Below are 20,069 nucleotides of genomic sequence, written 5' to 3'. Positions count from 1 at the left end.
TCACTCCTCACGCTAAAATTACAATTGCCAGCACACACCTACTATCAACTCTTTTCTATGCCTCCCCTCTTTACAAACCTAAACAAGACAACCCTTAACAAACTTGCTTCTTGTTACAATCACATAGCTAGATTTGCCACAAATTCCACCTTTAGAATGCACCACTGCACTAACTTGAAGCAACTAGGGTGGTTAGAGTTTTCCAGCCAACTCCATTTCAACCAACTCAAAACGGCTCACCAGATACTGTATCACCCAGAGAAAACACCAGCTCTGAAAAACATCATTCACCCCTATATTAACCTGCAATCTTTACGCTCCTCCAATAAGATCTTAGCTCAAACTACCAAAGCCAATAATTCTGCTGGGGATTCTCTATTCTCAAACTTTGTAGGTAAAATGTGGAACTCCCTACCGACCATGCTCACCTCAGAACCCTCACTCCTACAATTCAAAAAAAAGCTTAAACCCCATCTCAATACTGTCTGGCAATGTCCCTGTTCCAAACCTGATTAACCACTATCATTTACCCTTCTCTTACCTCACTATCCTTAACCGCTTTTTAACAAGGCGCCTCGCCTTTGTAACTGACCTATGTTTTTTTTTTTTATGCTGCTGTTGGTTTTTTTTTCCCAAGATGTGATGTATCTTTATATTGTATTTAGAACTCAACTATCTTCCTTTTTTTGCATTAACAATGTTCATATGTCTGTTATGTACTTGGAGCTTTTCTCCCCGGGCCTCCGCTGAAAATGGACATGTATCCAGTCGGACTCTCCCGGTTAACAAATGTAAAATAAAATAAAATAAATAAAATAATAGTAACTGCTTTGGTCTTACTTGCATTTATTTTTAATCCTGATAATTCACCAAAATGATACAGCATATTTAACAATACTGGAATATCTCTTTTGGGTTTTGTTAGCATTATTATAAGGTTATCCACACACAGAGCAAATTTTAAATCTAACATCTACAGTAGTACTCTGCAATATTAGACTGCTATAACCAAACTGTTAGTGGTTCGAGTACGTCATGAAAAGAAGAGGGGAAACCAGGCATCTGTGCGTTGCCCCATAACAGTGAGAGAGAGAGTTGTCAAATGACTTCCCAACACTTTTAACTTTGCTAAAGTATATGAATATAACTCCCTCAACAACTTAAAGACAGACACAACGCCCATACTGCCTAGTACTAGAAATTAAAAAAAAAAAAACATTTTACCTAATCAGTTACCTTTTCAGCATCAAGTAGACGTATCATTTCTTTATTGGCATCTTGTATGATCATCCAAGTTCTCATAATATTATCATGAGTTTTCCTTCCTCCTATAAATCTTGATTGATCAGAATCTGTAATAGCAGGCGGCAATGGTGCCAATCTAGCAAACAATCAGGGTTTAAAACTGCAACTAATTAATAGGAACTAGGCAAAGTCTTTCTTTATAAGCCGCTATTACTCCTTTTTATGGTTTTGGACATTCGCCTCCTAACAGTTTAGGATTGAATAATTTGGTCCAGTTTCCATACCTTTACCAGTAAACCATTAAATACAGGTGATTTCCCTTACTTCTTGGTTCCCAAGGCTTTCCTCACTTTGTTCATAGGTTAATAGGTGCACTAGGCTAATGGCCCTGGTGCCTTTACAAGCCTAGCCCTTTGTCTTCACATATATTCCTTATTACATTCTCTGCTTCTAAATTGCTTATGTTAGGCAGCTGCAGGCTTCCTTTTCCTTTGCTTCCTCTGTCTGACCAGTAGGAGCTTTATTCATCTGCTCATAATAATCTCTAAAACTTTTCTGAATCTCCTAAAATGTTTATTCCGTAATTCCCAATCTGTCAATAATGTGGTACACTGCTCAGTCTCTTGACCTTTTGCTGTCTACGTCTAGCTGCCCACTCTTTTATTAAGTTAGTAGAATTTGTCTTAAAACTGTTTCCAAATTCTGTCATTCTTTCATTTCTGTAACTCTGCTTGAATCCTCCTCAGTTTTATCTTTCCTCCTCTATCAGTCTATTCCTTCTGGGGTGAAGTACCCTCATTTCATCAAGTAACAAGTCTGTTTTCATTTTTGTTTCCCCTCTCCCATTATTTCACCTGTGATTGTACCCTCCATTTCAACAGTTCTTCACATAACTCCCAGCTGGTGCCATCAACCTCAATAATCTCTTCTATTACCTAGATTACCTACTGCTTTAATAAATCCATACATTTCTGTGCATTTAGCTTATATGTAGTAAACATCCAGTAATGTCTGAGCCAGTGAGTGGGACCAATTTGAATCTCCATTGTTAGACATGGTCTGAGTACATCAGTGGCCCAACTCTCACTGTCTCAATTAGATGCACACTTTCTTTTAATAAAAACCCTATCAATTCTAGGCCTAACTTTACATACTGGATTATATTATGTATGCCCTTTATTCCCCTTACCTTTATTAAACTTTTTCCAACTATCCAGTAATGGCTTTGCTCCTTTTTCCGCTTTTGTTTGCAGCCAATATCTTATGTTTGATCACCTGTTCAGAAAAATCAAATTCCAAATCCCTGCCAAAATTTGTATGCCTTTACAAAAGGAAATTGCCTGCAGTATTATTTTCTTAACGTGACTAAATTTTGCTCTTGGATGCATATACAAAAAGATACCAGTGAAATCTTGTTCCTATACGATTCTTTTCACCCTACTAAATAACCCTCTCTACTCATCATCATCCCCTCTTCTGCTAAGTATAGAGTCTTGGATGCTAACACACCACTCCCCTTAGTCTATTTGCTTTGTAACTGTCTTGTGCTAACACTCTGAATCCAATATGTTCCAGTTTTGCCTATACTATTTCAGAAAGATGGGTTTGTTGCAATATAACTATTTGTGCTTCTTCCCTCATTAGATTACAAAATATTCTAACTCTCTTTATTGGGTGCATTAACCCATTTACATACCAGGATAATAAATGCAGTTTATTCATTCAGCTTATTTTTATTATCTCCCCAAACTACTGTGTGTTCTTTACCACTGTTTTCTTTAAGTGTGAAGGCGCACTCTGTTTTGAGCACGTGCTATTTTTCCATCCCTCCTCAGTCCAATTGCACCTAACAAACAAGTTTCCCCCACAATGGATCACCCCTTATGAGCCTTTATGTAGGCAACTTTTCCTGCTTCATTAAATTCCAACTCACCCTTTGAATTTGCACACTCCACCGAGTTACCCCATTCCTTCCCAATAATTTATTTATTTTACATTTGTTAATTGGGAAAGTCAGACTGGACACATATCCATTTTCAGCGGGGGCCCGGAGAGAAAAGCTCCAACAGCATGTCATAAATAAATTACACAAGAATATCATACAGAGATATAGGTTCCATAGAAACATAAGTTACGTATAGATTAACAATTCCTTTAGTAAAGTCAGCATACAGCATTCTAGTAGTAGGGTTTATATAGAATATAAAATATAAACACACAAGAACATTTTTTTTCTTCTTTCAAAATTATGAGTACTCTCAACATTTTGTTACAGAAATAACCAGTGATTATTAAGCTTTAGAGTGAAAGGAATTAGGGGGACCTTTAGTAGAATCCTTGAACATGGTATTGGTGCAAATTAACCTGGGGAGTAGCATGAATAAAGCCAACTGTTTGAGAAGTGGGCTCTCAGGAGTTTCTTAAATTGAGTAGTGGAGGTTATTTGGCTAGGTAGTGAGTTCCAGATTTTGGCAATAGTGCAGGCAAAGAGAGATTTGCCAGCATCATTTTTGTGTCTGATAATGCTTATTAGGTTCTGAGAACTACATCGTAAGGCTCTGGTAGGGATGTGGGAGTTAATTATATTTTGAAGTGCAGGGTTTTTTTCTGGAAGGGAGAAGAGATTATGCGCTACTGTGAGTTGATTAAACAGAAGTAGTTGAGGTAGCTTGAGCCAATTCAGCTGGTTAAGGGTGAGACAGTGCTGGTTAAGGGTGAGACAGTGGTGGGATTTGTATGAGGTTTCAGTAGCGAACTTGGCAATTTTGTTATAACAAGATTCCATTTTGTTCAGATCACTCTGGTGGAGATTAGTAAGGATGGGAGAGGCATAGAGAAGGATGGATAAGAGATGAGTTCTTGCAATAGTAGCTTTGGTTTGTTTAAAGTGTTTGTTCCTATAGAGAAGTTCTAGTTTTTTATTAACTTTCTTAATGGTTTGTGCTATATGAATGTCAAATTTGAGGTTATTGTCTATTTTTACACCTAACAGTCTAGTATGTGCAGTTGGAGTGATTTGAATGTTATCTTTGGCGTGAATGGTGAAAGTATTGTTGAGGGGGGGAGCATGACCTGGGCCAAAAATAATGAATTTAGTTTTTTTTGGGTTAAGAATAAGTTTGATGTTTGTGAACCATGTATCAGCTAGAGTAAAAGTGTTTTGGGTGAGGATTTACAGTTCCTTTAATGTGGGGGCGGCACTTATAAGGGTGGTGTCATCTGCATATTGTACTACTGATGCTGTGAGTGAGGAGTAATTGATTTGGTTGGTGAACAGTGAGAACAATAGTGGGCCAAGGATGGATCCTTGAGGGACACCTATGAATACTGATAGCAGGGGGGAGAGCTGGTCATGCCATAGGACTACCTGCTGTCGACCAGATAAGTAGATAGTAAACCATGATACAGTGCAGGGGCTGAGGCTTAAGGTAGATAAAGTTTGGAGAAGAATGTTATGGTATACCATGTCAAAGGCTTTAGATAAGTCTAAGAAAATGGAAGATACAAATAGTCCCTTGTTTCTATTGTGGTTAACTATATCTGTAAATGATAGTAATGCTGTGGGATGGTCTAAAGTCATGCTGGGTTTTGGAGATTAAGTTGTTTTGTAAGAGGTACTGAAGTAGTTGGGAATGTACAACTCTCTCTAGTATCTTGGACAGAGGTGAGAGTACTGCGATTGGGCGGTAGTTGGTGAGTTCTAAGGAGTTGCCCCCTTTGTGCAGTGGAATAATGTGTGATGTTTTCTACAGGGTGGGGACTCTGAATTCTGCAAGTGACCTGTTTATGAGGATGGACACGGGATAGGCTATGGCGTCTGCTGCTATCTGAAGAAATTCGTCTGGTAGGGTGTCAGCAGCTAGTGTGGGTGGTTTGAGTTTAAGGAGCTTTGAAATTATTTTAGTGGGTGCAGGGTGTAGGGAAAAGTTGGCGGTATTGTTTTGAGTAGGAGGGTGGGTTTTGCTAGCACCTGGTGGTATTGAGGGCATTGGTAATGGTTTGGACTGATTCGGTAAAGAACTTCTTAAATTGTGTGGGAATGTTGTCATGGTTGTTTGGGATTACTGGGGTTGGGGTGGTGGCTTTACCTGGGTGGATTATGCCATTTATTGTAGCCCAAAATTTCTTAGGGTTGTTGGCATATTTTTCCTGCATGTTTTTGTAGTAGTTACTTTTGTCTAGTTTGATTTGTTTTTTGGCTTTGTTTCGAAGTTCTTGGTAGGTTTGCCTCAGACTACTGGTTTTGTTCTTTTGATACTGACTCCAGGCCTGATCCCTCTCTTTCACTGTAGTCTTAGTATCTTTAGTTAGTCATAGAACATAGTTAGCTTGTAGTCTTATAGTTCTGGAGAGGGCATGACAGTTTAGGATTTGCAGGAAAGTGGAGTTAAAGTACTATACGGCATAATCTATACAAAAGTTTTCACCCTTCCGACGAGAGGGATTATATCCCTTATAAGCTAACAGATGGAAAACCTCCTAACAGGGAACTATGCAGTATATGTATGCCAGGAAGTTTCATTACATGACCACAGCACTCCTCCAACTCACTCTTCGGTCTTTTAACATTTATTAATCTGTACTTTAATAGTTCAATGCTAAAAACCTTAGTACACTCTGTTAATTCGCACCCAGTACAATTATTTTACTAACAGTCTCACATTTTGCTACAGAAAAGCAAAGGTAGTAATATATGACTAAATATAACTTAAAATATCTTCTTTTTCAAACCAGATTAATAAAATTACTACAAAACATATTTCCTCTTAGAAAATACTTTCAAACATAGTATATTACCATAATGTGTGCATATAGTCAACAGTAAAATGTTTTACTGGAATAAAGTTGCTTACACCTAATATAATATATAATATTCAATGCATTGTAAAATTCTTTAGAAAGAAAAGCAACAAATTTAAGTTTATCACCTTTCAATATGATTCATCGCCTTGATCAAGAGTTCATTTAATTCACATTTGCCAATAACTTTTAAGTGTTTGCTCGCAAAAAAAAATCTAAATTAAACTGTTTCAAGTTTTGGCATCCATTAAAATGCTTTGTTCTTACTCCCCCAATTGGAATGTATCATGTCTTGTGTGTGAAATTAGACATCAGGCAGACTATTCAATCAAAGAATATCTGTCTCCAGTTCAGATCTGTAAATGTTGATAAACAGTTGTGCACATCTCGTTGAAGAGTCTGACTTTCAAAAGTCCATAGAAAATCTGCCTTTACAACTTTGTATAATATGACTTCTGTGACAATTGATATTTTCTCATAAATTTAAATGTTTTGCACACATCTTAACTTTTGTTTTAGCCACATAAGCAAAACTTACCTAAGCAGGTACTTGCCCACTAAAAAATTACAACTTTTCTCCATTACCCCTCAGTTGAATAAGAGTCCTTGGTACATATAGATTTTCTTTACACAGTGGATATCTCTCAAAAACAGGGGATAATTCTTTGCTTCCCAGCTTGGTTATTTTTGGGACTTTCTGCTCCTTCTTCTGTCCTTCTTTTTGGTCCTTTGAGTACTTTTCTAATTCATGAACAGCAACTGGTGGAGTCAAAATGGTTTTCAGTCCATTAGGGATACTATCTTGATTTGAGCTGCAGACAAGATTCTATAACTCAGACCCTTCACTTTGCACATTTTCTGCACTGTAACGTAAGACTCTCTCCTTTTCCTGGTACTAGCTGAATAGTCTTTTTCAATACAGATGTGAGAATCTACATCTATTAGACTTCTTCCTGGACTTCATAAAAATGTCATTTTTTTTTATTTTGTTAAACAGGAAAAAAAGTGAATAATAATTGGGTGAGGTACTTTCCTTGGAGTCCTGGATAATATCCAAACTACTTGGTGTGCTTTTCTAATACAATCTCATCTTCCTACAAGATATTCCATTTTGCCACTTTTTGTTGTATGAAGCCACAACAGTTTTTGCTCCTAACATTTTCTGGGAGACTACACAGATTCTTTTTTTTCTTTTGCATAACCTGTCTTCTTCTCCTGTGTCGGCAGCTTCAACATAATCCAGCTTCACTTCTGGTGCTATTACTCTGGCTTGCAGTAATTACATTTTTGAGTAAGTTAGAATGTTCATTAATTACTTCTGTCAATTCCTCAGGGAGCAGCCATTATCTGTAATGTAGGTATTCAACCTATTACTAATTTTTCTTATCTCCAGGAAGACATCCTTAATTGTAATCTCTTAATCTTTTTCTTCCAAATTTTACAAGTTAGACAGGTCAACAGTAATCTTCTGTATAGGAAATGCAGTTTTCTCTTTATTAATTGCTTTTTAAACATCTACTATCCCCTACATTAAAAAAATACTATATTTTGTGAAACACTTAACTACTCGTGGAGAACTGAACAAATCACGTTTTAACTTGCAATGCCATACCAGAAGTCACAAAAGAAATGCAGAATGGGACTTTTTAAGCAGAAGCAGCAACTGGTAAATTCAGTTTTTGCCTTCTTTTTATAACTATGTACAGTGAACTGCAACTCTCTGGCAGAAGCTCAAGCCTGGAATTCCCTGCCTGTAAGAATGTGCAGCTGCTCTAAACAGAACTCAGCAGATATTTAGTCACTGGTAGTGTCAAGAGTAAATATCTATCCAATAGGCAATAACCTTTAAAATGGTGAGGTTCTTTCTCTCCATACCAAACATTATCTTCACACACCCACCGTAGCTACTCCAGCTAATACCTACCTATTTACTTTCTCTGCTGTTCACAGCCTCCATTCTTACTAATCCTCAGACCTGACTTAAAGCTAAACTTGAATTCTGTTACAACAAAATAGCTACGTTTGCTACTTCCTCTACCTGACGTACTCATCACTGCTCCTCCCTACAGTTCCTAAAATGGCTTGAACTTCCACAACACCTTATCCATCTACAACTCTTAACAGCTCACAATATTGTTTATAAATCAAATGCCTGCCCTGCCCTCACTACTGTTCTACAAAGTTACACTCCCACAAGATATATCGGATCACAAGACAACTTCTCTCACTGCAAAAGCCAAACATATCTGCAGGAAAATACCTTAACTTATACACGTTATTAAACACATTTTATTTATTCCTCTGGTGTCGTCTAGAGTTGACACTAATTTATACAAGTACCAGTCCAACTTGCTACAGAATACATGCAGTTGAGTGGAAGTCAAACTTAGAGAAAAGTTCTTCCGCCACAACAGACAAATCCAGGAACCAGATGCCAAAAAAAAATTACAAAGTAAATTACTCAATTTTTAGTTAATTTATACAAAGACTTTATTAACTTAATTTCAAAAGCTTGTCGCTGATGTCTTTTTCTTAGCATTCTGGTAAGTCTCTAGACCTGGTGACATTTCAAATGTTGGCATTTGCCTTCTAAAGGGAGAGTGCTTAAAGCTATTGCTACCATACAAATACTTGATGATTGGATTATTTTATGGATAAATTTTGTTCTTGGGAGTGCCAGTCTGGTCTGACTGGGGACAGCATGTTACATTGATGTTAACAAAGGGGATGTTGGTACCAGAGAGATATCTTTAACCCATCTTGGAAACTGCAAACCTTTTGTTTGTGTGTTTGGGAACAAAATAATCCTGGACAAGTTTCAATTATTGTTGCTAAGACGGTTGTGAAAGGCATATGGCTGGTAACAAGATGGTTAACATCCTGAACAGACAGTTAATTGCAGCTCTGCTGTGCAGCTGGTCACTGTAGAGCCTACATGGACATGGCAGGTGATGGCTATTAATGTTGGATATTATATGAAGTAGCAGTACAGATTTACCATATGCTCTTAAGGCAGACCACGCCCTTTCATATTACTTGGTGGTGTTAGTATTTAAAGGCCATAATATGACACACAAACTTAAGGCAGCAGATGTGCATTTATAATCCTGTTCTTCACAGGCTCGACAAAATAAATGCTTTTATCTGTGATTATAATCCAATCGGACTATCATGAAAGAAATAGCAATAAACTGCTATTGAATATTATTTGGGCTGGGAGATGTGGTTCATTCTGTACAGCATAAATTCAAAATGAGATCCACTTTGTAGAGAAAGACTGAATTAAGAAAAGAACCAAGGTTGCTTTTTGTAAAATTGTCTGTTGATTTTTACTGTATGCAACAAGTTTTAAATAAAAGGCCCAACTCCTTTAAAAAAGTGCCATGGAATCTTTAATATCCACCAAAGCTACCACCAACTCAGGAATATGGGATCTCAGTTTAACATCTCATCTCTAGGACAGCACCTCAGGACTGCAACCCCCCCCCCCACCCTGTAAATTCTTCACTATTACTACGTTAATACTGATATATGAATCTAAGTGCCTGATTTGGTGAGAGAATTCACAGCCTTTTGGTCTTCATCATCAAAGGTAAACTTACAACCTAATTCCACATAACCATAATAACAAACAGTTTCAGTACATACAACTTTCAGGCTCGCTTAGGCTTGCCTGGAAACAAGTTAAGACCTTCCCAGAAAGGCTGTTGTCACCATTTCCCAAACGTATTTAGGCCATTTCACCAATTCTGCTGTTCTTCGCCATCCTTTATATAATTTCAGTTAAAGCTGCTATGCTGTCAATCATTTCTCTAATCCTACTAAGTCTCTGGATCTCTTCTATGTCTTCTTACGTATCAGCCACTGTGTCTCAGGCAAAAAAGACACAATTTGCCTTCCATACCTTCTATAACATCATGTACACAAACAGTGAAAAGGAAGGGCCACAGTAATGATCAATGCGGTATCCCTCTGGTAACCACTCTCTCATCTAAGTAGACCCTATATTATGATCACTCATTCCTTCATCTAACCAATGTATACCCAGTAGTACTACCCTCTGATATTCTTTAAGCCTGTTTAATTTATTCACTAAATTTTTTTGTGGCACTGTGTCAAATGTCTTACTGATATCTGCAGAAGTAAATTATGCAGCTACTTTCTAGTTCTGTTCCCATATTACCCAATAAACAATCTAACAAATTTGATTCACGTGATCTTTCCAATGACAGTCTATGCTCCCGTGGATCTAATGTCTCACTGGCTTGGCAGACATCCATGCCAAACGCCCTGTTAACACCCAAAAAAGGACAATGCTAATCTCATCTACTTGCAGAAAGTGATGTTTCTTTTTCCAAATATGGCAACTACAAGCCACTTGGAAAGGTTTTTTTTTCTGTTTGTTTTTTACTCCCTCTCCCTTCAGATGACCATCAGCTGCCACCAGCTCCTCTCCTCATTCACTGGGTGTACTAGAACTACCTGACCCTCCCCATACAGCAGCCTTGCAAGTGATGCAACTGCTTCCTTTGGGAGGTACATATGGACTTCCATGCATGAGCAACCTCCCAACTTGTACTGCATAGCCCACCAGGCTCTTACCGCGGCCACTGCAGCAAGCCTAGGCCACCCCCTGTCACTAACCCCCATCCTGTCCCTCTACCACCCATGATGCTAGCTGAACACTTATCACCTGGGTGCAGTATAAGCTTTATGACTCTGCATCTGGAAAGCCTTGGTAGACTCTGTGTGCGTGTGTGTGTGTGTGTGTGTGTGTGTGTGTGTGTGTGTGTGTGTGTGTGTGTGTGTGTGTGTGTGCTTCTTTTTCCCATCAAGCACCTCCTTGTTACTGCTGCTCACAGAAAACAGGAACAGTGCAAAAAGCAGGAAAGGATGCTCTGATAATAGCTGCATTTTTAACCCAAGCACATGGAACAATGAAATAGAGCAAGATGGGTGTGGGTCCAAAAGATAAAAATGCCTGCTTGTTTATTTCTTGTTACATAGACCAGAAGATAATTTCACAGATTACAGCCATTTCAGAACTCTTGCAAAAGTATTAAATGTAGTATTTTCTTACATGAACAAATCACTATAAATCCATACTGCTGTGAGTACTGCTATGCTAGTTTCTAGATAATCCTTTTTCCTTCATAAGTTAGTTAACTACTTTCTCAGTCAACGATGACATGCTAACAGGTCTGTACATTCTTAGTCTTGTTCAGACTGTTTTCATGGAATCAAAGCACTGCTCCTCAGTTCATCTGGAGCCATATTCTAGTCAGAAACGATATTACGATTATAGTAGGGAAGGAGAGATGTAGCTGCTATAAACAGAAAAACTAGTGAGTCTAGGCAGTCTAATAACAAAATAGAGAACTCGGCACTTTCAGTCTTGCCAGTAGACATTCAATAATTATGGAGAGTATACTGGTGTAACATTAAAGTACCTGAATCCAGTTACATTACGTACCTCTGAGGAAGCTTTGATGAGATCCTGCTTTGGTGGAGCACTGAGTGGGATGCATCTGTAGCCAGAAAGTTTCAGTGTAGTCATCAGTGTTTCTGCTTTCTCGTGCTCGTCAACAGACAGTTCTTCTTTATGATCCTTTAGCAGTTCATACAAGTACAATGCCAGTTTTGGTCCATGCTACAAAAGAAAACAATACATTATTCATGTTCTAATGACTTTTTTGTTAGACTTTTTGCACTCTACTGCATACTGACAACTGGGTGTTTTGAATGATCACCCCATTTATTCCCCATGGAGTGAGAACAGATCAAACTACAACTATCATCCAGCTAACCATTGGGGGAGTTTTGATATAAGGGATGCCCAAGGATAGGAGTGCATTGGGCCTAACAAGGGTGTATCACTCCTTCACACAAGTCTTGTGACCCTTCAACACTACTTCTTCCCTTGAAAACCAATGCATCCCAGCAGGTCTCCAGCTTCCAGTCTCCATCAGAGATACAATGGGGGGGGGGTGCTCTTGAGACATGCATCCCCACTCCCACTATAAGGGAAGAGGTGAATGATCTTTGCATCATCACTCGATTCCCCAAATGATCCTATGTCCTCTGATTGTAATCGGAACTTCATCCTTCTACACCACAAAGCTGGCAGAACTCTACTTCCTTCTTTTTTAATACAGTGATCTCTTAAAGATTTTTGAATACAAACAGCAAAGTTCAGGTTAGTGTCACGAGACATTTCTTTTAATTTAAAGAATGAAACACCATCAAATATAGTACACAAAAGGTCAGGTGTTTTTAATGGTGTTCACTAATATGGAAGTATAAGGCCCAATGATCACAATGAAGTAGAAACAATATTTAACAGGACTTAAAAACTGCAAACAATAGGAAAAGTATGAGTGACTACGTAACAATGCAACAACATTTCTTGAAATATTTCCATCAGAAAACACACAAAGCAGAAAATGTTCTACTTTTATAAGCACCTTAAAAAAGCAGCGCCTTCAGTGGTATTCATAATACTGTTTACCATTATAGCATCTATGCTGAGCAATACAAGCATTTTAGCAGTTTTTGCTGGAAGACCAGCAGTGAGCTGATGTAGTCCAAGAGGTAACTATATGAACAATCCCCCCACACAAGTTCATTCTAGCCACAACCAGATCTGAAAGAAAAGTAAAAGAGTAACCCATGTAAAACAAAGGAGGTGCCCTCAAATAACCTCTTGCAAAAAAAGAAAAAAAAGTTGGAGAATGGATAAAGGAAACTCTGACCTACTGCAGAAGAATCTCTTTAACATCTATTGTTCTATAAAAGTATAAATGTGTTGTCTTACTTTGAAATGGCTCATGCGTCATGTACTATCATGCTAAACAACGTCCCAAAGGGAGTGAAACAACACAAGATCAAAGTTCCCTGAAAGACAACACTAATAAAGCAAACAAGCATCATCCCTGGAAATGTATACATCTATATATGTATATATATATATATATATATATATATGTATGTGTATGTATATATATATATATATATATATATATATATATATATATATATATATATATCTTTATATACACACACACACACACACATATACATATATATATATATATATATATATATATATATATATATATATATATATACACACACATATATATATATATATATTTATCTATATATATATATATATATATATATATATACATGTACATATATATATATATATACATACATATATTATATATATATATATATATATATATATATATACATATACATATACATAAATATATATACATAAATATATATATATATATATACACACACACATACATATATATATATATATATATATATATATATACACATACATATATATATATATATATATATATATATATATATATATATATATATATATATATATATATGTATATATATATATATCGTAGAAGCCTCCCTGGAGTATGGAAAAATGTATAACGAAACCACCCCGTTCAAACAACAAACACAGGGAGCCTCTGACTCCAAACCAAAAAGTCCAAAAAGTTTCTGACTCCAGGCCAAAATAAACCAAAGGATGGTACACTCGGTAAAATATGCATGATGTAGTACTTATAGCCAATGAAGTGATTTGTCAGAGGTATCAAAGTGGCTTCCACTGCTGTATACCGTTGACCAATGTTACTACATAAAAAACCTTTTCAGTCAAACCAAAGACATTGTTAATGTAACAAATCAGAGCTATAAGTCTTGGCTATAAGTACTACATCAAGCATATTTTACACACGTTTCATTCTAATTGGTCTGACAATTTGAATATTGTATTACGTCTCATTATTCCCTATTTAAACAGAAATTTTGAGTTGCTTGCTTAGATCTGAAGAAGTCCTTGTACATAATAAAGGATGAAAGCGCTAATCAACAGTTCGGACTCAGTGTGATTCCTTTCAAGTGATTTTTTATTTTTGTGTTTAATTTAGAAGTTTTTGAGTTTAATAACTTTTAGTTCTTCTATTATTAGTCAGTTTTTTTGCAAGTTATTTGTTTTCTGACTGAAACTATGGAAGGAACACCTGCAGCTGAACCAGGCTCTAGTAGCCAACCACCGAATAATGGAATGGTGCAAGCAACTGATTACGACCTTTTATTTGAAGAATTCAATGACACAATGAGCAGGGCACGGAGTTTGCTACACAGAGTTAACAACGCACATAGAGATGCCAGAGGATTCAGCCCTAGTCTTTTTAGTGGTAGAAGCAATAATGCCACACAAGATTCACAACCTGACAATGGAGAAGTGCTTGAACCAGCACGGGAGGTTGCTAACAATAATCCTATTCCTCAAGCAATACAAGCACAAGGAATAACTGACATTTTAAATGTTCTTAACAATGGAAGTAATAATCCCTTCCTTACTGATGGCCTGAATGGGCAACAATCTAGGAACATGGGAGCAGCAGTGAGAGAGGATCACAACAATGCGAACTTGCACTGCAAGTCCCTTATTTTCGATCTGGAGCGCAAAATCATGTTTTACAAAAATGTGGAATATGACAATCACTTCCTAGCCTCATAATCCCACAAGGTCTGAGATTTTATAAATTTCCAAATGGGATCACCAGACAGTGCCAACTTTATGCCGACCTGGTTAAAATGTATCAGGATACAGGCATTGCTAGCTTGAAGCTTCTAATCGGCCACAATGTCAAACAGTTAGAGACAGTTAAGAAGGAGATCGAAGCCTTGAACATGGCCATACTAGCTCATCAGGACTTTGATTATTTCAGGCACCTTTATGATGGGATTTCGCCTAGGATTACTAGGCACATTGCCACACTGACCCACAGGAAGAGGCAAAAACTTGATAGAGACTTGCAACAATACAGAAATAACACCGCCTACAGACTTAATAACGAGAAATATGTGCGAAGATTTGGAGGTCAACAGAGATTTGTAAATTACACTGTTCAGCATCAAATGAGCAACAGAAATTTTGTACAAACTCACCCTCCCCCAATACCAGCATCAGAAAGTGATACTAGACCAGCACAAAGAGTTGCAGCTCCCAACTTTAACATGTTTAATGTTCCTCACACACCCCCTCCTCCACCTAGGTTTCAGCAAGTTGAAATGGCCGAGGAATTTACTGATGAATTGCAGCAACCTTTTTTATTACAAGACCAAATTAATAGTTTCCAAGCAGACTTAACACCTTCGATGGTGCCGAGAGGGAGGGGGAGAGGCCGAGGTGGACAGAACCGGTTCCACTTCAGAGGCAGGGGCATGACAACCAGAAGTACTACGAGAGCAATCTACCAATAGACAAACTGCACATACTTTCTGGAACTATTTTTAATCTTACAGACAGAGATTTTTCATCTGTTCATATGCAGGTGCTTGAGAAAGGATTTTCTTTTATACCTGCTCAAAGAGCAAATGTTACAGATGTATTACTAGACTTACGCTTATTTTTAAGAAAGCTTAATTTAAAATTTTTGTTTTCTGAACAAAATAGCAGCCAGGAAACTGATAATGATATGAGTGCCACTAGTAGTAGCATGGATTCCACAGGTTCACCTGCAAGTAATTTTAACAATAGTGTTCTTAGAAAAAGGAGTTTATATAACCCAGCATTGAATAACACGCTGCACACATTTCTGAGAGTTTGCGAACAAGATATTAGAAACTTGTTAAAACAACCTGCTGGCAATAAGTGGTTTAACCTTTCCATTTCAGAGCAGCGTGCCTTGTATGAATTAAGTCAAGATAAAACGCTCAGAATTATGAAGGCAGACAAAGGCACTGGAATTGTGCTAATGGATCAAGAGAAATATATTGATAAAATTGAAAGCATGCTTACAGACAATGAGTTCTACAAAACAGTGACAATGAAAGAGGTGAATGCACATTTTAAGAAAATAGATAGCATGCTTAAAGCTTTGGAACGTACACAGCAACTTTCCCTTGAGGAATTAGTATTTTTACAAACACATAACCCTAACTTAGGCAAAATGTTTGGTATTCCGAAAATACACAAGAATCAGAAAGACCCTCCTTTCAGGCTAATAATTTCTAACAAGCGCACGAAGACTGAAAATATTTCAGAATTTCTTGACAGTGTGTTCAACCCTTTAGTGCAGGCTACAGAATACTATATAAAGGATTCCTGGGATTTTCTTAACACACTGTATGAATCTAGACTGGATTTTACTAACTGCACGCTGGTTTCCCTTGACATAGTTGCTCTGTACACAAATATCCCACATCATGAAGGGCTGGAAGCTATCAGACTATTTCTCAACAAATATGCTGGCTTTACTGACAATCACATTGAAACATTAACAGCTCTTACTACGGCAGTTCTTACTAACAATTTCTTCTATTTCAACAACAAATGTTACAAGCAGGTTAAAGGAGTGGCTATGGGTTCAAAAATGACCCCAGCCTTTGCAAATCTTTTACTAGGTACATGGGAACTAGAAACCCTTAAACTGTTACCTAACTTTGACAAAGTGCATCTCTATAAGCGTTTCACTGACAATATTTTTTTTTGTGTGGAGCGGACATTCAACAGAATTGAACACGTTTATTGAATCGTTACCTAACAGTATCCCATACTTAGACTTTGTGGCTTCTGGACAAGGTGCACAGATTAACTTTCTGGACACCATCATTTCTTTGGATAGCAGCAATGGAACACTTTCCTCCAACATCTACAGAAAAGAAACTTATAGGAATAACTTCCTGGATTTTCATAGCCACCATCCATTTTTTATGAAAAAGAATGTGCTTAGGAGCCAGTTTATTAGGCTACCCAGACTGATTAGTGACGACTGTACTTTCAACACAGAAAGCATGTTTTTATCTAGATTGTTTGCTGACAGAAATTATCCTAAGCAACTCATTTATGATGTTTTCTCTGAAGTTGCAGCACACAGACACAGTAAGCATAAACCTATCTTGTTATATGGCTTCACTTCTAAAGCCAGTGCTGAGGTTCCACAAACTGATAGATTTTGCAGCTTCCCTGTGCCCATTCGCAGGGATATGTATTCTATCAAAGTAGTAATACATAGGAATTGGAATATTATTTCATCACAACAGAATCTTGTTCAAGCCATAGGACATTCTCCTAATTTTTCATACAACGAACGAGAACACTCAAGATGTCCTTTGAAAGAAATGAACGTTTTCAAACAGCAACAGACCCACAGACTGTGACACAGAACAAGCAGCATGGCATGTTTCAGTGCAATGGTTGTGTAGTCTGCACGCATATTTATACAGGTACAGAATACACTTTCAGATACAGCAATACTAAAGTTGTGTTTAAAAGCTATTTTGACTGCCACACTAAATTTGTAGTATATGCAAGTATTTGCAACACCTGTAATTCGTTTTATGTTGGTAAGTCAATAAGAAAATTCTCAGATCACATTAAAGAGCATTTGGCTGCCATTAGGCAACAAGATGACAGCAATACGTTAGGCAGACACAATCTTCTCTGTGCTAACTTCTCCGGTTTTAAATTCTTTGTTTTGGAGCAAATACAGCAATTCTTTGGAGACTGTGAGACATTCTTAGAATTGAAAGAACTCCGCTGGCAATTACTGTTGAATGCTGATAACGGACTTGGTCTTAATGAAAATATTAATGTTAAATGTGCATTGCGGTGGTTATCATAATATTCTGATATTTGCATTACAAGCTATTGCATTGTTTTGTTTAATTACTATGTTATTGCCCATTGCTTTATGCGCACACATAGAATGGTGAGTTAGTCCTGCTAATTCTTTCATAGGGACACACATAGCATGGGGATTGCTCTGATTTGTTACATTAACAATGTCTTTGGTTTGACTGAAAAGTTTTTTTATGTAGTAACATTGGTCAACAGTATACAGCAGTGGAAGCCACTTTGATACCTCTGACAAATCACTTCATTGGCTATAAGTACTACATCATGCATATTTTACACACGTTTCATTCTAATTGGTCTGACAATTTGAATATTGTATTACGTCTCATTATTCCCTATTTAAACAGAAATTTTGAGTTGCTTGCTTAGATTTGAAGAAGTCCTTGTACATAATAAAGGATGAAAGCGCTAATCAACAGTTCGGACTCAGTGTGATTCCTTCCAAGTTATTTTTTTATTTTTGTGTTTAATTTAGAAGTTTTTGAGTTTAATAACTTTTAGTTCTTCTATTATTAGTCAGTTTTTTTGCAAATTATTTGTTTTCTGACCGAAACTATGGAAGGAACACCTGCAGCTGAACCAGGCTCTAGTAGCCAACCACCGAATAATGGAATGGTGCAAGCAACTGATTACGACCTTTTATTTGAAGAATTCAACGACACAATGAGCAGGGCACAGAGTTTGCTACACAGAGTTAACAATGCACATAGAGATGCCAGAGGATTCAGCCCTAGTCTTTTTAGTGGTAGAAGCAATAATGCCACACAAGCTTCACAACCTGACAACGGAGAAGTGCTTGAACCAGCACGGGAGGTTGCTAACAATAATCCTATTCCTCAAGCACAACAAGCACAAGGAATAACTGACATTTTAAATGTTCTTAACAATGGAAGTAGTAATCCCTTCCTTACTGATGGCCTGAATGGGCAACAATCTAGGAACATGGGAGCAGCAGCGAGAGAGGATCACAACAATGCGAACTTGCACTGCAAGTCCCTTATTTTCGATCTGGAGCGCAAAATCATGTTTTACAAAAATGTGGAATATGACGATCACTTCCTAGCCTCATGTATTCACTTCAACATAATCCCACAAGGTCTGAGATTTTATAAATTTCCAAACGGGATCACCAGACAGTGCCAACTTTATGCTGACCTGGTTAAAATGTATCAGGATACAGGCATTGCTAACTTGAAGCTTCTAATCGGCCACAATGTCAAACGATTAGCGACAGTTAAGAAAGAGATCGAAGTCTTGAACATGGCCATACTAGCTCATCTGGGCTTTGATTATTTCAGGCACCTTTATGATGGGATTTCGCCTAGGATTACTAGGCACATTGCCACACTGACCCACAGGAAGAGGCAAAAACTTGATAGAGACTTGCAACAATACAATAATAACACTGCCTGCAGACTTAATAATGAGAAATATGTGCGAAGATTTGGAGGTCAACAGAGATTTGTAAATTACACTGTTCAGCATCAAATGAGCAAAAGAAATTTTGTACAAACTCACCCTCCCCCAATACCAGCATCAGAAAGTGATACTAGACCAGCACAAAGAGTTGCAGATTTAACAGGTTTAATGTTCCTCACACACACCCTCCTCCACCTAGGTTTCAGCAAGTTGAAATGGCCGAGGAATTTACTGATGAATTGCAGCAACCTTTTTTATTACAAGACCAAATGAATGGTTTCCAAGCAGACTTAACACCTCCGATGGTGCCGAGAGGGAGGGTGAGAGGCCGAGGTGGACAGAACCGGTTCCACTTCAGAGGCAGGGGCATGACAACCGGAAGTACTACGAGAGCAATCTACCAACAGACAAACTGCACATACTTTCTGGAACTATTTTTAATCTTACAGACAGAGATTTTTCATCTGTTCATATGCAGGTGCTTGAGAATGGATTTTCTTTTATACCTGCTCAAAGAACAAATGTTACAGATGTATTACTAGACATACGCTTATTTTTAAGAAAGCTTAATTTAAAATTTTTGTTTTCTGAACAAAATAGCAGCCAGGAAACTGATAATGATATGAGTGGCACTAGTAGTAGCATGGATTTCACAGGTTCACCTGCAAGTAATTTTAACAATAGTGTTCTTAGAAAAAGGAGTTTATATAACCCAGCATTGAATAACACGCTGCACACATTTCTGAAAGTTTGCAAACAAGATATTAGAAACTTGTTAAAACAACCTGCTGGCAATAAGTGGACGTATAAGAGAATTTAAGTACTTTTATCTGCACTTTTTTCAAAAAAATACAGTATTTAAATTGATTTTAACTGTGTTGCAGGAATATTAACTGAACTGGAAGTTAGTCAGTGTTTG

The 20,069-nt window shown here is 37.3% G+C and overlaps 1 protein-coding gene across 1 annotated transcript in view; it reads right to left on the bottom strand.

Moving 5' to 3' along the window:
• The window catches only part of LYST (lysosomal trafficking regulator), a 3,825,950-nt gene that overhangs the window by 1,061,502 nt on the left and 2,744,379 nt on the right, over positions 1–20,069 (bottom strand). Inside the window, exon 31 of the mRNA XM_044075805.1 lies at positions 11,519–11,695. Coding sequence (XP_043931740.1) covers positions 11,519–11,695 — 177 coding nt within the window. The remainder of the gene's footprint in view (positions 1–11,518; positions 11,696–20,069) is intronic.

This window comes from Protopterus annectens, chromosome 1.part1, assembly GCF_019279795.1.
Source record: "Protopterus annectens isolate FY-2018-M chromosome 1.part1, PAN1.0, whole genome shotgun sequence".
Taxonomy (NCBI): Eukaryota; Metazoa; Chordata; order Ceratodontiformes; family Protopteridae; genus Protopterus; species Protopterus annectens.
This window is presented reverse-complemented; position numbering and strand designations above follow the sequence as displayed.